Genomic DNA, 17468 nt, shown 5'->3' with positions numbered 1-17468 from the left:
AATGTTGTGATAGCCGTTGGCTGTTGGTTGCATCGATAGCTTGGTCTGAGGTCGGCAGCTACTGCCCGCGGAACCATGTTTGGTCCTACTACCTAGCCGTCGCCGTTGAGGATAGCCACCGGATCATCTATGTCTGGACAGGGTCCAGGGCAGTGCGGACAAAACGGTGAAGCAGAACTGGGGCGCTTGACTGCATCTGCCATCAAGTTTACGAAGCTCTGTTTCGGTATACCAGCCGTCGCGCAACGTCCGATTCAAATTTTCCGATGTGCTGTTTCACTGCCATCCACGGATCCTAGAGGCATACCAGGCATACGCGTTCACGTTGGGTCCGAGGAGTGATGGAAGTTGCAGACACATCGCGGGAGGGTCCTATGCTTTTTTCATCGAACCGCTCTGAGATCGTGAAGGATCCGGGGATGGATTCTGATGCAGTAGTGGGAGCGATGCTGCGTTTATCGATGGCCTCGAACGGCGGCGCGTTATCGCAAGCTTACTTAGGTACACGGTGTTGCAAGCCTCGAAGCGTTAGCCCTCTTCCCCAATGTCTCTACGGCGATAGGAAAGCAAACAAGCCGAGGCAGCTGTATTGTTCAGTATAGCTGAGAAAGAGTAATATGGCTTCAGCTAGATAAGGTGTTGCGCCTCATGGCAGGTGGAGGGTGTGTTGCCATGCGACGACGTTGGGCAACTGCCCTGTTGATCTCGGATGCTTTTTCAAGACCCTGGCCGCTTACCACCACCCATGTAGAGTCGCGAACCCCCCTACACCCTCACGTTTCATCGCTTTTCATCTGACCTCATCATGGACCCGGAGAGGCTACCGGTAAACGAGAGCTGCATTCCGAGGTTGCGTCGATGCTACCAAGCGACATTGAGGTAGAAACAGGGCGCGGGGCGCGGTTATGGCTGCGGCGTGGGTTCTCTTTAATCTCCTACCCATAATGCAGCACGCCCTTAGTCCAACTCTCTTATAGCGACACATTCACCGTGTTGCGAAGTCGTAACATGCCAGATCCATGAATCGCTCCACGAGGCCCAGCACCGCCATCAGATACAGTGGGCTGCGCTACAGACTTCCCTTGCCGATATCTGACCGAGGCGTAGTCCCCAAATGTTTGTTGCCCCGAGGCCCCAGGCTGGAACTGCCATGGCGGATAGGAGGTTAAAAAGGAAAGGGACATGGGGACAAAACGGGACGCTTCCTGGAATACCGCCGCGCCGCTACAGAACCATCGTCGCGTCATGCCCCGGTAAAGCACCGTGTCGCCCGCGCGCTCGATTAGAGCTACAACCTCCGCGAAACTGTATACCTCGCGTGCAATTAGACTTAGATTTCCATTGGCCGGCTTCGAAATGCGATGCGAACCATACGGCAACACCGAGATCTCCATGGCCACTGTTGTCATCAAGGCCATGAGACTTTGCAAGCCAGGGGGCTGGCTCTATAGCTGCTCGCTTCGAGTGGTGTGGACCCCGGAGAGTCGTGAAACGAGTCATCCACCCTTGCGAACCGTAGCTGTTCGAACGACCTGCGACCATTCATTCCGCATCATGCTCCTTCATCCCGACGCCACCAACGGGAGCTTCCTTTCCAAAGGATTTGATCTTCAATAGGATCCCCTGGATAAGACAGGCTGCACGCTCGCTCACAGATCCTGGACTCTATTGGCTCGCCTGTGTCCAGCCGGCTTTCTTTCCTTTGTTTGTGATGAAGCGACATTGCGGCACATCTATTGCAGGAACTTGAGCAAGGCTAGGAGAAGAAAAATCAAGAAAGTGGCATATATTCAGCATCTAAAGCAAACCTAAGCAACAAAGTTTTGGACTATCTGGTTTCAGGCGGCCAGGTTGCAAGGCTGTTTTGCGGGGTACCAATCAAACCCGACTGTCGACAGACTGTCCTGTTGCCACCATCGCGCGCACTCTTGTCGACTTTTTGCTCATCCTGTTCGTGGCTGCAACCCAGGTGAACGACAAGCGATCAGACAACCTCCATGACTTGCTTTCGCCCCCCTTAATGTGGACCCTTGCGGCGCCCCCGCGTTGTAGTTCGTCGACGAATGTGTAAATGATAGGTCGCCAGCTTAGTCAAACGCTGTCATCTTCGAAAGAAGCGTTGCCAGTTACGCCAGTGTCTAATGTCTCACAAGGACCGAGTAGGAGAAGCCCTTGCGCTGCAACCCATCACACCTATCACAGCAGGGGTTCGGACATGTACAGGCTCACCTGCCGCTAGTTGCACGACCCCGTTTTTGATCCTCCATGCGGGACAGCAGGGGTTGCACCATGTGTCGTAGGGAGGGCAACGCACGCATGTCATGACTTGGACGTTCGGCACGAGAGACCCACCGTTTAACGTATTAGACCACTACACCTCCTCGTCTGATGCAGCCTCGAACGCGGCCTCGATTTGGATCCATTGTAGCACCATCTCTTGCAGGTCCATCTTCCATCTTTCCAGAACGTTGGCAGGACCATGTAATGGAGTTTTATCGCAACTAGCTATACTACCTTCACATATACCCGGATTCGCTAACCGACACGACGCTCGCTCGCCTCTACCGTAATACCTCCACATCGAGTGCGCAAACATGAGCACCGACACTGCTCTGTTACAAGATCCGAAAAACCATCCCGACAATGCGAACTTGCCAAACGTCAACGAACCTGCGACAATCCTCGGAGTCACTGTTTCCTTCCTGGTACGTGCGATGATTGAGAAGTAATCAACAAGACGTCATGTACTAAGTCTATCAGGCACTCGCCATCTTCACATTGAGCTTCCGATTATGGTTCCGCATCAAGGAACGCCTTTGGGGTTGGGATGATGTCTTTGTTGTTCTCGCTGCTACGGCGAGTTTCATCGGAGATATCATGGTTTGCATGAGTATGTTTGTCGAGATCCCACGAACAATACGGTTGACTAATCAATTATAGTGCCCGAGGATGGTCTTGGGCTGCATTTGTGGACACTTGATGCTGAACATCTAACGGCATATTTCAAGGTACTTCGTTTCGACATAACACTGACTAACCAGGCTAACTTTGGCTTCAGCACATCTATGCGACAAATGCTGCGTACACCGCAAGTACAACCCTGATCAAACTCTCCATCCTCATACAATATCTGCGACTCTTTGCCGAAGCCGCACCCTCCACGACTACCGCTCAATATCGACTCGCACGCCGTATCACCTGGGGCATGATATTGATATGCTCACTCTGGGGGTTGACTTTCTTCATGCTCGCGCTTTTCCCATGCAACCCCGTACGCAAGAACTGGAACCCAACATTACAGGGCACATGCATTGGATGGGGCAGCAAAGACCCTGCCGACTTTTTCCACATGTTCTTGGGCCATGCTGTCAGTAATTGCTTACTGGATATTTTGGTTCTTCTAGTACCTCTGCCTTTCGTAACCACGCTAAGAATTGCGGGTAAAAGCCGAGCAGGCTTGGTCGGTCTGTTCAGCTTGGGCTGTGTGTAAGTGGATAATGAGCTTCCAAGAAAGCCTCATACTGACAATCACCAGTGTCGTCATCGTAGCTGTCGGTCGCATGATCGCTATGTCTGTTAACAAAGCTGGTACCAAGCCGATCCTCGACATGTCCTTCCATACACCCATCGTCTATATCTTCGCCGTTCTCGAAGTCAACTTCGCTATCATCACAGCCTCCATACCCATATTCTGGCCCGCCATAGCAACACTTGCATCAAACAAGATCTTCGTCGTCAATGAAGTACAGATCCACGTCGAACATGTCACCAGAAACGATAGCTTCGACTCCAGCGGCGGCATCAGCCTCAGCGACCGAAAGATACAGTCGTCAGGTGGGGATAGCAAGATGGGCGTTGTTACCACGATATCCGATCGAGCACCACCTCGAAAGTCGGGCGAGAAGTCATCCATTCACCATCATCACAAACCAAGCACCGCTTCATCCGTCGGTCCAACCACTGGCTTTGGAGGAAGCCGAAAACCAAGCACCGCCTCATCCGTAGGCCGAACAATGGGCATGGACTTTGCTGGCCGCCCCAGCCAAGAATCATCACGCCACCTATACCGCATTCCGAGCAACGAGAACAGGAGTTCAAAAAGCCTGACGCAGAGCGAGGGCGACGACTGGTTCATGGAGATGGACAGGGCGAATTCACGCGGCCAGGTGACGACAACGGTCGAGAAGTCCTCAGTTCCGTTCGAGCACCTCAAGGCCTCGGACAAAAAATAAAAAGCCAGCTTGCTTGAAGCGGAGATGGGGTGGGAAGGATTGAGTACATGTCTTTGGTAATGTCTTTCGCGTGATACCCTGCAGCAATGCAATATGCAACATATCTATTTCCTGTACGCAGCACATACAATAGATGAGTATGTAGTAATGTAGTCATCTAATTCATTCTTTCACGATTCACACATTGGGCACCTTTGTCCAACTTGCTCACGTGGATCGTTCGGGCTTGTTATACACTCCCAAGACGCCGCGGACCGCAACGTTGGTTATCGGTCCGAACTGGAAACACGATGGAGTCGATGGATACTGTGTACTGATTCAATCACCGATGGTTCCCCCGCAGAGATGCCGTGTTGGATCTCAATTGAATCGCGCACGGTGCTGTTGTTCGTGTTCGTCCTGCTCCCCGCTTGTCGCGCTTTCTCCGTTGTATGAGCGTTGGGGTTTTGGGTCGGAGGGAGGGTTGTCTGCTCTGCCAAGGGGTGGTTCTCGACCATTCATGATTACCAGCCACCTACATTGGCGAGAAGTTAGGAAAAGTATGTAAGACTGTGGCCCCGCTTGCGTAAAGTTTGGCTTTACGTCCACAACTCTTATCTCCACGTGGGAAGCAGCACATGGTTACATGGCTGGTATATCTACTGCGCAGTCTGCTTGTCGAATACAAACACGCCTGGGCGGTAAGATACTGCACATTCGATTTCGACGCTAAGGTAAACTCTCGGGTTGCTGTCCCGATCGAATGTCGTACTTTAGATCGCGTGCTCTCATGCCACTTCGACGGCAGCTGCAGGATAAGCTCTGCGCGGCGTCAGCGGCGCCAGGGTTGCTAACCTATTTGGGCGACGCGCTGAGGCTTCGGACGCCTGAACAAAGCATGGCAAAGCTTGAGGCTGGACGCAACTTCCCCTTCAATATCCACGAGGAACTTTGGGTTTGACAACCGCTGAGTACCGCAGTTTCCTGTGAGCGGCAATAGAACTTAATACCGAACGCTACAGCATTCCAGAAGGCGAAGGACGCGTAACCTTGGATAGAGTTGTAGCCCCAACGGCTGTCTTGCTCGGTACCCAGTTATTCCCGGCGGAAATGTGCACCTGCTTTATGGAGTAACAGCCGCGTCGTGGGCCTCCAAATCCTACGCCACAAGTACTGGGAAAAGCTTTCTTCCATTGTGAGTGGTCTGATGAGTGCGACAGGACAGCACCAAACCCGATGCGGGTTCGAGTGAGGGTGATCACAGGGTCTTTTGCAGTGAGTGCCACAACAGCCGTACCAGGGTTGCAAGCAAGCTCCAGCTCAAGTGAGAGCCGTTAAAGTTTGAGCGGTCCGCCTACGAAAGCTTATCTTCTACTCCAACGACGCTCTTGCTATCCTACTACGCTGGCAATCGTGACGCGACACCCTGCTTGATCGCATTCGCATTCTGGTTAAGCCCCACGCGACACTACAATGGCTTCCGCTGCGGAAACCCAACCAGGCCTGTACAATGCGACTGACGCGAAAGGCGACATCGAACGTAGAGGCAGCGTCGCAAAGACAGAGAAAGGAAGGTGGGAAAGATTATGGCCCGTCATCGCATGCGGCGCGGGTCTTTTCAGCGATGGCTACCTCAATAATGTACGCAGAACTCGATTCCAAGAAGCGACACCCAGACAATTCCCTATGCGACAACTACAATCCCCATCCCAAAGCGCCACCAAAATATCCGAGTCGAGATTTGTACTGCGAGGATGCAAATGCTGATACAGGAATTGTTAGATTATCGGTCCAGTCAATACGATGCTTAAAACTATCTACCCAGACTCGTATGCGAACTCGTCCGCTCAAGCAAACGTCTCGAGTATTACTTTTGCGGGCACGGTCGTTGGCATGCTCTTCTTCGGGTATACTTCTGATCACTTTTCGCGGAAATGGTCGCTATTCACGTCAACCATTATTATCATCCTTTTTGCCATATTGGGTACGGCGTCATACGGAGCTGGAGGTAGTCCAAGTGGACTGTTGACGGCGCTCGTTGTCTACCGTTTCTTCCTCGGAATAGGTAAGTGGAATTGCATTCGTTTCTTCTCGATCAACATACTGACTTGCGACAGGTATCGGCGGAGAGTACCCAGCAGGCAGCGTCGGCTGCGCAGAATCCACCGGCGAACTCAAGCAAGGAACGCGAAACAAGTGGTTCATCCTCTTCACCAACGTGCAGATCGACCTAGCGTTCTTCATCAGCGCCATCGTCGCGACCGTCGTTGTCCTCGCTACTGGCGAAGACCATCTACGAGCCGCTTGGCGTATCTGCCTAGGTATCGGAATCATCCCACCTCTTTCGCTGCTATACCTCCGATTGAAGCTACAAGAGCCCGAAGCATTCAAGCGAGAGTCGCTGGCCAAGGCGAAGACGCCATGGCTGCTTATCATCAAGTACTACTGGTTCCGCCTCAGTATCGTCAGCATCATTTGGTTCATCTACGACTTCAGCGCGTACTCATTCGGTATTTATGCGACGTCTATCTTGGCCAATCTGCTAGGCGAGTCGGCACCGCTGTGGAAGAGTCTGGCATGGAACATCCTCATCAATTTCTTCTACATGCCTGGTTGCCTTGCTGGTGCTTTTGTCGCAGATCTACCTTCCATGGGGCCCAAGAAGACGCTGTTCATCGGTGTGACTTTACAGGGTATTATCGGGTTCATCATGGCTGGATGCTATCCGTGGTTGAACAAGCCTGAGAACGTTGCCGGCTTCGTCGTGGTGTATGGTGTTTTCCTTGCGCTGGGCGAGTTCGGACCGGGCGATAATATTGGTTTGGTTGCCTCCAAGACGTGCGCAACGGGTATACGGTATGTCACTTCATCGCATCTCTAAAGCTCCAGTTTCTAACTTCTAGACAGAGGACAGTACTACGGTATTGCAGCCGCTGTAGGCAAGATCGGTGCCTTTGCCGGCTCTTACGCTCTGGACGCACTTCAGAAAGCTGCAGGCGATGATGAAATCGCTGCGGGTCGCAACCCCTTCTTCGTGGCTTCTACTCTTGCCTTCGTAGCTGCGGGGCTGGTGTTGCTCCTTCCTCATATCGGCCAGGACACAATCGATCAGGAGGATATACGGTTCAGGGAGTACCTGACAGCGAATGGATATGATACTAGCAGCATGGGCTTGAAGAGTGCGGATGCAACGGGCACTGAGAGCGACGACAACGGCGTTGTGCCGGTTGAGCAGACATATGGGAAATAAGGTAGGTTCGGCGCGAAGAGGAGACAGTCGATGACAACGACAGCTTTAGGTGTAAAAAAACTATTTCCATACGAATGCATCTTCGCTAAAAACCACCATCTCAAGATCACTACCGCCCTTTGCCAACGACCTGTATGCACACTCAAGATTGGGACAGCTCTACGTAGGTAGAGCCGTAAGTGCTAGCACGTGCTAGAACTACACGCTAGAAACCCTTCGGCCTAGCGCATTCTCACACTACCGAGGCTATCTGCAAAGCCGGAGAACCTGGAAACTATTACAACCCACGTCACTAGCAGCTCCCCACCATGCACGACAGACGACAGATATACCATATCCCAGCCCACTTGATCCTCCCTGTGCCGTCTTAAACTGGGCATCGCGCGTAATACCATTATACAACGGATACATGGACGAGCACATCTCACGTGCAATTGCGCACACATACCTAGTACCTCGGATCACTGTTCAACCAAAGCAGGTTTAGACACCTAGGTAAAGACATACCGAGCCTCTTCGGTAATATGGAACTAGATGGCCTGAGAGTGGAACAAGCCGTGGTATCCCCACACGAAGGAAGAGACTGCGTCTTCATGTGGACCCTAGTAGGCCTGAATGCGTGTAGTTGAGCCCATCGTCCGGGCACTCTGATTCGAAGAGGAAACAATACTAAAGACCAGCGAGAGACCTTTAATTGACTGACTGCAAAAGCAAACAGTGACCTAACATCCTCACCTCATACACACAGACCCGTCATTCCAAACCTCGAATCCAGTTCACCCACCATGTCTCCCGCAGCCGTAACCTCGACCCCTCCTCCAAGCGCAAACCCCCACACAAACGGGAAACCATCTACCAAACCCGTCATCACCCCTTCTTCGACGGTCACCTCTCAAATCCCCGCGTGGGTCCAACCCGACCTCACCCGTCTCCTCCGTGTAGAGCACAACCCAGGCTCCTTCACCTCGCGCTCCGTCTCCCTCGTCAACCTGCCCCCCGGCGCAGTCTTCGCGCGCATCACAAACCCCACACCAGCAACGGTAGCCTACTCGTCCGTCCAAGCTTCGCGCGACCTACACATCGAGCTGAACTGCGACCTCGTCTATATAAACCACAGTTGCAAGCCTAGCCTGGTGTTTGATATGCAGCGCTGGGAAGTGAGGGTGTCTGAGCAGGGAGAGGGTCTTAAGGAGGGGGACGAGTTGACGTTCTTTTATCCGAGTACCGAGTGGAGTATGGCTCAGCCTTTTGAGTGCTTGTGTAAGACGGAGGTGTGTGCGGGGGAGATTAAGGGTGCGAAGGATATGAGCAGGGAGGTTTTGGGCAGGTATTGGTTGAATAAGCATATTGAGGAGATGCTTGCTGAGAGGGATGGGCAGTAGGGTGGCTGTTGATGGGAATGATGGTTGTAACAAGAGGTGTAGAAGTAGAGCGTGAAGGCGTTGAGTGGAACGTGGGTGTTGGTGGTAGTGGTTGAACTATTCAGCATGAGCAAGGAAATAAGAACAAGAGTACTATGATCATAGCTATGAGATCTTCATACCCTCAATACCCGTCTGACATTCTCCTGGGTAACTTCCATGAACCCCAGTCCGAAAATCTTCCTATCTGATATATGTCCCTGCCAGGCCTTCCCTCCCCCCTTCCTAGCCTTAACATGATACATTACTCCCCCAGTTTCAGTCATGAGTGCCTCGAAACCGATAGTATTTTCGCACTCCTTGCTGCTACCATAGCTGCCAGGCGCGAGATATGTTATCAGCACGTCTGGCCCCTGTGGCACATAAAGAAACGGATGAGAAGAGAATTGATCTGCGAGGTGGGATAACACTGCTTTGGCGGTTGAGAATGCGGTACAGAGACAGAGGGTGCGGAGGGTGTCATGTGACACTCTGTTCAAAGTGACGACCCAGACTGTAGGTGGGAGAAGGCTGAAGATTTCTTGCTTGGTGGTAGGAGAGATGGGGTCTTCGAGGTAGGGGCGTGGCCATGAGTCTACTGCCGTTGTATCCGCGTTCTTATCTTTCGGGCTGTCTCTGGTGGCTTTCCGCTCAAACGGATTCATCGACATCGACTTCCTGTCCAGTGATCCCTTTGGATCATCGTCTTCTCTTGGCCGTTCTGTGGTCAAGGTGGATACGAGCGTCAGCCATTCAAGATCTTCCTCTAAGCGTTGGATGCGGTCATCTTCCTGAGAACAGGGAGGCATGACTGAGATGGGTAACCAGGATATCGAGTTTGTAGATGGCGGTGCTGCTAGGACAGGCGGGCCGTCTGGGCTTTGGCAGAAAAAGTGGATGTGGATGAGGGAGCGGAATATTACTTGAAACCGTGGCTGGGTGACTGATGGCGAATTGCAAAGACTATACCAACACCAGACATGATCTTATGCTTGCATGCCGCCCAGATGACCACCTAAGCAAGTACAGCAGACTCCGCAACCGCCTGATTGATAACAGGACGTCACAAGATCATCTGTGAGCACTCTCCGGATGCGGCAAATCGACCTATCCCTTCATTAGCCTCACCATCTCCACCACCCCTTCCCATCACATCAACATACCTCACTATACCTCCCCTGATAAGCCGTCGGCCTCCGATCATCCATCTCGACACTCCACACCTCGCCCTCATCCTCATCCTCCAACTTGCGATACCTCCCCTTCCTGCCCGGCAGAAAATTCAAGCTCTTTTCCGCATCCATCTTGGCCGCTCTCTTCTTCCGGTCGCGCTTGTTCTTGCAGATGACGAGCGTGATGATGAGGCAGAACATGCCGACGGTAGCGAGGACGGAGAGGATGATGACGACGATGAAACCGCGTTTTTCGCCTGGGTTTTGGAAGATGGAGGAGTTGGTGTCTCGGGGGTGGAGAGGGGCGAGAGACATGATGCGTGGGTAGTGTGGCGTGGTTGGTGTGAGGATATCTAGGTAGGACGGGATGGGATGGGGTTATGCGGTTGGTGTGTTGCAAGGTTGTGGTGTGATATGGTCGCTACGAAAAGAGGAACTGGAATACTAGATCGACGACAGAGGAAGTCGCAATCCACCATATAAACACCCATCACCTCGCCGAAAGCACCGCCTACACAGCCGCCTCCTCCCTCCACCGCCTTGGTGGCCTCACCCTCTTCATGATCCCCCTCCAGGATGGCACTCCTCCCACGCTCCACCCGCACCGCCTTAAAATAGCGACGTGCGCAACATCTCCTGCCAATCGCAATAGTTCAAGGTACGCATCGTTCAGGCGTGACGTGGCCGAGTGCGTTGCTGCGTTCCGTCGTAAATTGGAATGTGCAAATGAGCACCGAATTGTTGATGATTTCGTTTTCGACTCATCGTTGTGTGAGTTGTGCGGCACAGCCGCGTGCCGGGGCAATGAATCGTTAGGTTATAGGGGGCCTTGAACGCTCAGATCGTCGTGCGTGAGACGAGACGAGATGAGATGTGGGGGGCCTGGAGTCATTGTCAGCCTCGCTGAATCAGTGGCCATCTTGTGTATTGGAATTTTGACGACTACATGATGGAAGCCGGTGACGCTTATATACTGTCTGATGGTCTCGAAAAGAAGACGTTAAACGCGATGGATAGATGAAAGGTTTGAGAATGATTTGCATCGAATTCTATGTACTAAACCGAATAACCATGATCAACGCCAGGAAATGCACAAGACCATGCTATGTACGACAACGAAATCATTTTTCATAACCCCCCTTCCCACCTAAATACCCTCATTACACGTATGCTCAATAAAAAAACGCGGCCGAAGCCCCTGCACAACACCTACACCTCTCACCATCCCCATCTACATCCTCCTATAATTCTCCGCCAACCCCTCAAACTGATCCAGCCCCTCAACCCCATTACCAGGACAACTCCAATCGCGCTCATACGCTTTGTCCGGCAGAATCCCCGCCTCGCGCCCACGCCTATAACTCCACTGCGTACTGCTTTCCGTCTCCCACGTCCAGTAGAACCAGCCCCATCCAGCTTCAAACGCATCCATCTGGCCAATCGCAAACTGGTACAGCCACTTCTTGTACTGATCGCTGTAGTTCTTCGGGTCGGCATTGGCCTGGTCGCAGGAGCACTGCGACGATTCCAGCGGACACTGCGGCTTGAGGACGGCACCGGATTTACCGTCTTGCGCTTGTAGAGTACCTTCCCAGCGTGTGCCTGTGTTGACGTTGTTGATGTATTGCGTGCAATCTGTGTCCGCCTGGGACCATTCTCCGCACATGGTAGGTCCGAAACCGGTTTTCTTGTCCATGGAGCGCTTGCTTTGTTGGGTCCAGGCTTCGCAGGCGAAGTTGAGCTTGTCGCGGTGCTCAAGTTTGATTTGGTCGGTGTTGAAGATGACGTATTGGTGCACGTCGAGGAGAAGGTTATCGTTGCCTTGCAGCTTGCCTTGCCAGTTGTCGAGGCCCATGAAGCCGTCGCCGAAGACGATGATGCCTTCGATGCCGTCGGCGCGGATTTGGTCGATGGCTTTTTGTGTCCAGGCGACTACTTTTTCGGTGTCGAGTTCGACGTTGCGGGGTTCGTTGACGAGGCCGTACATGGTGACTACGTTCTTGTAGCGATCTTGGGCGAAAAAGACGGAGAGCTTGTGGTGGACGTCTAGTGTGCGTTGCCCGTTCTTGTCGCCGTCTGTGCCGTTCAGCCAGTTGATTTGGCCTTGACGACCAGAGTGGTTCCAGCCGTTTTGACTACCTGGCGCGCCGTGGAGATCAAGGTTGACGCGGAGCCCGTTTTGTCGACAGTACTCAATACCGCGGAGAAGGTAGCGCCATGCTACTTGCGGTACGTAAACGTCGTCGTCGTATGTCTGCACGATCCAGTAGCCGAATGGGAAGCGAACGTGATCCATACCAGCCTCCCTGATCTCCTGGAAAGTCTTCTTATTGATGAATGTAGAGTAGTGCTTCTCCATAGTGTCTTTCGCCTTTGCAGGTCCGAGCTTGCTCAGGAACGTCCATTCGTCGACTACGTTGTCTTTGGACCCATATTGAGAGAAATAAGACGGCGTAATGAAAGGCTCGAGGTTGAGCCAGCCGCCGACGTTCACACCACGAATAGGTGTCTTCCCATACTCGAACGAGTCTGATAGTTTCGGAACGGACGGGTTTGCTTGAACATCATCGTCCCAGGAGTCGTTGAGACCGATGACCGGGAGGCCTCCAACAAGTTTGTTGGTGTAGGTAACATTGAAGTCATCGGTATCGTACCATGCCCATGGGTCCAATATGCCACCTCGGTCCGCTTCTGGTACGCTGTTTCGGTCCTTCCCGGCCAGATTGTCGTTCTTTGGCCCCGATGAGGCGGCGGCGGATCCGCTCCCTGAGCTTTCGTCATCCTTGCCTCTGCTCGAGTGCAATGCAGCGACAGGTATGACGATAGCCAGGATGATCACGACGCAGACTATGGCGAATATTATGCGCTTTTTCTTCTTCTTTCGTGCCAGCTCCTCTTCTGTGTATACTGTCGGCGGGCCACTGCCTGCACCTCCGCGCTTCTCCATCATGAACCGATATTCAGAGTCGTCGTCGATGCCACCCTCTTCGGCCAAGGGTCCGCTGATAACGCGCCGCTTCTTCTGTTCTGTACGGTGTTGCTTCTCTTGCCGTCTTCGTTCCCTCCGCTCGTCGGCCTCGGACGGGGTGTATTTCGATTCGTGTCTGCGTCGTCGTTCTTCCCGTTCATCATCCGTGTATGCGCCTCGTTTCCTCTTGAGCTCATCGTCGGTCTGGCTTTGCTTCAACGCAGCAGCCTTCCGTTTCTCCTCTCGCCGTTTCCTAGCTTTCTCCTCAAGCAATGCGGCATCGCTCTCTGCAGCGCGTCGTCTGGCCTCCTCTTCTTGCTGTTCCTTCCTCTTCTCCGCTCGCTCATGCTTTATCCGGTCCTTCTCCAGGTCCTTCTCCTTCTTCCTGACCTCTTTCAGGTATTCATCGTCGTAGTCGTAGGCTCCCCAGCCCCCAGCCTTCTTCGCATTGGTCTTGTCAAGCTTCGCTAGCGCATCGAGACTCAGAGGAGCTGAGCCTCGACTTCCCCTCCCACTTCCGTCTGTTGTAGAATTGCGCCGCGATCTTTGAGCTTTACGTGGTGCCGGGGATTCTTGCTCTGTGTCGCTCTGGTGTCTCGACCGCCGGGGCGGCTTTGGTAGTAGGTCGCCTGAAGAGTCTGTCGCCCTGTGTCCCTTCCTCCGTCTTCCTTCCCGATCGTAAATTGCATCCTCACCGCGGGATTCTCTCCTCCGCCGCCGCTCAGGATCTACGTCGCCATGTGATTCTCTGCGCCGTCTTCGTTCGTCGCCCTGCGGTCGTCTTCGCGACGCAGTGCGCTCGCGGTCGCTCATCGAAAAGATCGGATGGTCGTGATAAGTATACGTGCTTCAAGCGAAAGCGCGGTGTAGAAACGTGGGGCTGGGATACACTTCATAAGATAGCTGCAAAAGCACGCAAATAACAAAAATGCGTTCAATCGTGTCTGCCACCACCCGGGCGCATGTGATTATCGGTAGCGAATATGTATAATCGGCGGCTGGGCACATGCACGAGGTTGGGCTTGCTGGGATGCCGTGTCGTTGCTGGGGTGATGAGGTGTTGACGGCCTGGCCTGACGTGGCCGAGCGCTGGGCGCCACAAGCCGCTTGGATGGCCATCTTGGAACTGCGACAAACTTGGACACAGGACACGGAGTCGGTCCTGTGTGAAGGCTATTGATATTTGACAAGGCGGGTATCACAGACGACCAAGTTCTCAGCTCACACTTGGAGTACTTGGTAACGCAAAGCTGCGTATGCCTTGGTGGCTGTGTCACAAACACAAACAGAGTGCACAACACAACCTCTAGAGTACAATAGCATGTTACATACCACCCAGCATTTCCTTGAGAATACCATCGCGTCATCACAGATTACCCAATCTTGACGAGACCGTTGAGTCCCTGCGCCCTGCGATCAGCACCGGCAGGGAAGGAAGATGTGCCGCCAACTCGCTTCCGCGGATGACATCATAGCCCCTGTAATGATAGACAAGCCTGCCCGTCACGCTCCGTCACTTGGTGCAATTCGTAAAGATTATCTTGCATTGTTGAATCTGTGTGTGGTATCATAGCTGGAAATATACAAAAACAATGCGCCAATGGTCATAGGGCTCGTCCTGACCCTTTACCCTTTTCAGCCAACCGTGCCTGTGAAGGCCCACCCGTGCCTCTCTAATAAGCCGGTTTTGGGTGATCGTGACGATTTAATGAGAGTACCGCTCTACAACGCCAATTCAGTTTGCCACCCAGGGATGACGGACGTGCATTCCTTGCAGCATGCGGCGTGGCAGTCCTGTCGGAAGTGGTGGTACATGCAATTCTCGAAATGTGAAGGCTTCATAGCAGTTTCGTGGGTAAGGTTATTCAAGAAGCCGAAACACTTTGTGAGGACTCAGTAGCTTCGGAAGATGCTGCCTCTTTCCCCTTGTCTGCCACTTTCTTCTCGTCGTCGCTGTAGAGGCCGTGTTCGTAGATGTAGTCGACGACCTTGTCGGGGATGTAGTAGCGGATGCTCTTACCCCGCTTGCGGAAGAGCCGGATCTTGGTGGACGAGACGTCGTTCTGGATGAGTTGCGGGATCACGCGGATGTTCTCTCTCCACTGCTGGAGCTGTACGAGCGCATCGTCTGTAGCATGTTAGCGGTTGTAGGGTTCATGTGTAGAGGAACGTACCAATATCAGTACCACTGCGCTCGAGGATAAAAGCACCGTAGTGACCCAAGATCCTGCTCAAATCCTCGCGAGCCCAGAGGCCGGGCGTGCTCATCGTCTGGATAAGGTCGGCGCCTGCGAGGAGCGCCACATGAATGCGTCGCTTTTCGCCATTCTCGCTCGCTATTCCTCCCATAACCTCGTTAAGTTCGTGGTCAAAGTGGTCGAGCACCTTGACAGTTGGAAGATACTCCTTGTGCAGCGGCTCCCACGGGTCAACACCGATCCAAGTCGAGCTGTCCTGTACGGCGATCCTCGTCATGTTGATCCTGTGCTGTGCGGAAGCCAGTCCGGCTTTCTTGTATGCGTCGCCGACAGGGCTGAAGAAGCCGCCAACAACTTCATAGTCGGTCTCGAACTCGCAGTAGTCGGCCGCCTCTTCAAACATGCGCAAGTGTAGATTGGTCGGCGGAGAGAAGGAACCACATGATACGAGCACGAGGGGCTGCTTCTTGGGGTTTGACAGCGTCTTCTTCAATCTCTCCTTGGGAAATGTGTAGTTGGCGAGCGACATAGCCTCGGTGTTAGGGAGCCCGGCGTCGAGCAGGATGTCGCGGTTATCCGTCGAGGACATGGTAGCGACGGCGATTTTGCGTGGAGCGATGCGCGGGCGGATAGCGATGGATGACTTCGGAGGGGTGAGCGGGCGGCTATGTAGTGATGGGTTGCGGAGGTGACGGCGGGGTGGGGTTGCGGTCGCAGCTGGGATGTGCGCGACAAAACTAAAGGACCAAGTCAATTGCCGGCGGAAGGGGAGCATTTATGAGTGAAAGGCTTACGAATACCGCGATAAACGGGGTCACCGGGAGACTACTACGAGACTAGGCGGTAGTGAGAAGTGAGTCGATAGGAGCCTGGTTATGACGCGGGGGCAGCGAGGCGATACCCGACGGACAGTGTTTTAGGCAGTGGGCGCGACAAAGCGGATGGTGAGACTGTGAAAGTGGACTGTGAGTGAGACGGATATAGGGAAGCAGATGCACAGGGTGAGCCGGCCGTGGAAGAGGGGGACATGTTGTACCATGCCCTTTTACACTTTCAAGGTTGCTTCTAGGCGGCCGTTTGGCACTGGAACGCGGGCGGCGGGGCTTTCCAGGGTCACGATTTTGCCTGCCCTGCGACCGCACATCTCGCCGTGCATGGTGCCATAACTCCATAACTCCGGCGCGCCACTCGCTCTGCGCCGCAAAAATTGAAACGCCTTTTGCATCCGAAGACTCGCCAAATGGCAAGCGAAGTCTGCAACTGCGCAGAGAGAAGTGGGCAGCTCACGTGCGCGTGGGTGTGTCGGCATTTCCCCGACCCCACAGGTACCAACTCTGTTTTGCAATTAGGCGTGAGCCGTGGGATCCATATGCTGAACAATCCGTGTGCTTGGCTGTGAAGAGGAAGGGATTGCTTGTCTTGGTACTGAGTAGCCCTGGCCGTGACAGAAGGCGCTAAGGATGGCTAGAGATGGCCTGATTACTCGATGCGAAACCGTGGGAGCGACGTCGGAGGGCTGCGGCTAGCATAGCAGGAAGGAGCTAGATCTGCTACCCATGAAGCTGGCCTGGATTGCTGGATATTAGTAGAGAGTCGAAGAAGACGTTGTGTAGTTAGTCCTCGACACCCCAATTGAAGCCATGCCGCGATGCTCTCATCCCAGCCTAGTCGGGCTGAATGGAACACCTCAATGGTCAGATAGACTCCTTCACCTTGACGAATTTTTCACCTCAGTCATCGAATATGGAAAGAGAGTGCCAACTCATCGCCTTGGTGACCTCACCTCACTATTCTGTAGTGCTTTTTGGCAGGCGCGGGCCAGCAGGTCGGATGCGGCAACTGCGACTCGCTCTATCGATAACAACAGAGGCGCTAGGCAGGTCACGTAATTAGCTCCCTCTGGCATGCAGGTGGATATCGACGTCCAGTATTCGCCAGCGCCAGGACAGTATTACCATCTCTTTCTATTACCCATCGCACGGCCAGAGCAGCTCTCTCGTTTGCTCTGTTTGCTGAGACCCGCCACACTCGCCGCCGCTCCCGGTCCCCGTGTGTTTGCACCTACCGCACTCGCTTGAGCACACGCCTAATGGCGCGTCCTTGATGGCCTCCAGAGGACCTCGTGAAAGGTAAATACCTTCCCACCCGACCCTTGGCTGCTGCAGCACTCTGCACCCCGCGGTTCAACACCACACGCTGCTGCGGTCCTCAACCAAGTCTCACCTTGCTCTGCCCCCACAGAAGTGCTGCACCCACCGGGGCCACAGTC

General features: G+C 53.5%; 6 protein-coding genes across 6 annotated transcripts; 3 read left to right on the top strand and 3 right to left on the bottom strand.

Annotated features, from left to right (window-relative positions):
• Positions 1-2594: 2594 nt before the first annotated feature.
• J4E79_003719 (uncharacterized protein) lies at positions 2595-4232 on the top strand (the record flags this gene model as incomplete). The annotated part of the gene is made up of 5 exons (XM_049352611.1): positions 2595-2705; positions 2761-2890; positions 2941-3008; positions 3059-3486; positions 3536-4232. The coding sequence occupies 5 exons, from the start codon at positions 2595-2597 to the stop codon at positions 4230-4232; spliced, it is 1434 nt and encodes a 477-aa protein (XP_049212990.1).
• Positions 4233-5684: 1452 nt separating this feature from the next.
• J4E79_003718 (uncharacterized protein) lies at positions 5685-7461 on the top strand (the record flags this gene model as incomplete). Its single annotated transcript, XM_049352610.1, has 4 exons — positions 5685-5852; positions 5994-6276; positions 6329-7067; positions 7119-7461. 4 exons carry the CDS (start codon positions 5685-5687, stop codon positions 7459-7461), a joined length of 1533 nt encoding a protein of 510 aa, XP_049212989.1.
• A 785-nt stretch (positions 7462-8246) lies between these two features.
• J4E79_003717 (uncharacterized protein) lies at positions 8247-8843 on the top strand (the record flags this gene model as incomplete). The annotated part of the gene is made up of 1 exon (XM_049352609.1): positions 8247-8843. One exon carries the CDS (start codon positions 8247-8249, stop codon positions 8841-8843), a length of 597 nt encoding a protein of 198 aa, XP_049212988.1.
• Positions 8844-9932: 1089 nt separating this feature from the next.
• J4E79_003716 (uncharacterized protein) lies at positions 9933-10348 on the bottom strand (the record flags this gene model as incomplete). The annotated part of the gene is made up of 2 exons (XM_049352608.1): positions 9933-9968; positions 10025-10348. The coding sequence occupies 2 exons, from the start codon at positions 10346-10348 to the stop codon at positions 9933-9935; spliced, it is 360 nt and encodes a 119-aa protein (XP_049212987.1).
• Positions 10349-11264: 916 nt separating this feature from the next.
• Positions 11265-13814, bottom strand: J4E79_003715 (uncharacterized protein; the record flags this gene model as incomplete). Its single annotated transcript, XM_049352607.1, has 1 exon — positions 11265-13814. One exon carries the CDS (start codon positions 13812-13814, stop codon positions 11265-11267), a length of 2550 nt encoding a protein of 849 aa, XP_049212986.1.
• A 1052-nt stretch (positions 13815-14866) lies between these two features.
• J4E79_003714 (uncharacterized protein) lies at positions 14867-15788 on the bottom strand (the record flags this gene model as incomplete). The annotated part of the gene is made up of 2 exons (XM_049352606.1): positions 14867-15129; positions 15176-15788. 2 exons carry the CDS (start codon positions 15786-15788, stop codon positions 14867-14869), a joined length of 876 nt encoding a protein of 291 aa, XP_049212985.1.
• Positions 15789-17468: the final 1680 nt, after the last annotated feature.

Source organism: Alternaria viburni, assembly GCF_023758015.1.
Source record: "Alternaria viburni strain BMP 2772 chromosome Unknown scaffold_6, whole genome shotgun sequence".
NCBI classification, from domain to species: Eukaryota; Fungi; Ascomycota; class Dothideomycetes; order Pleosporales; family Pleosporaceae; genus Alternaria; species Alternaria viburni.
Note: the sequence above shows the minus strand (reverse complement) of the source record. Positions and strands in the feature narration are given on the sequence as shown.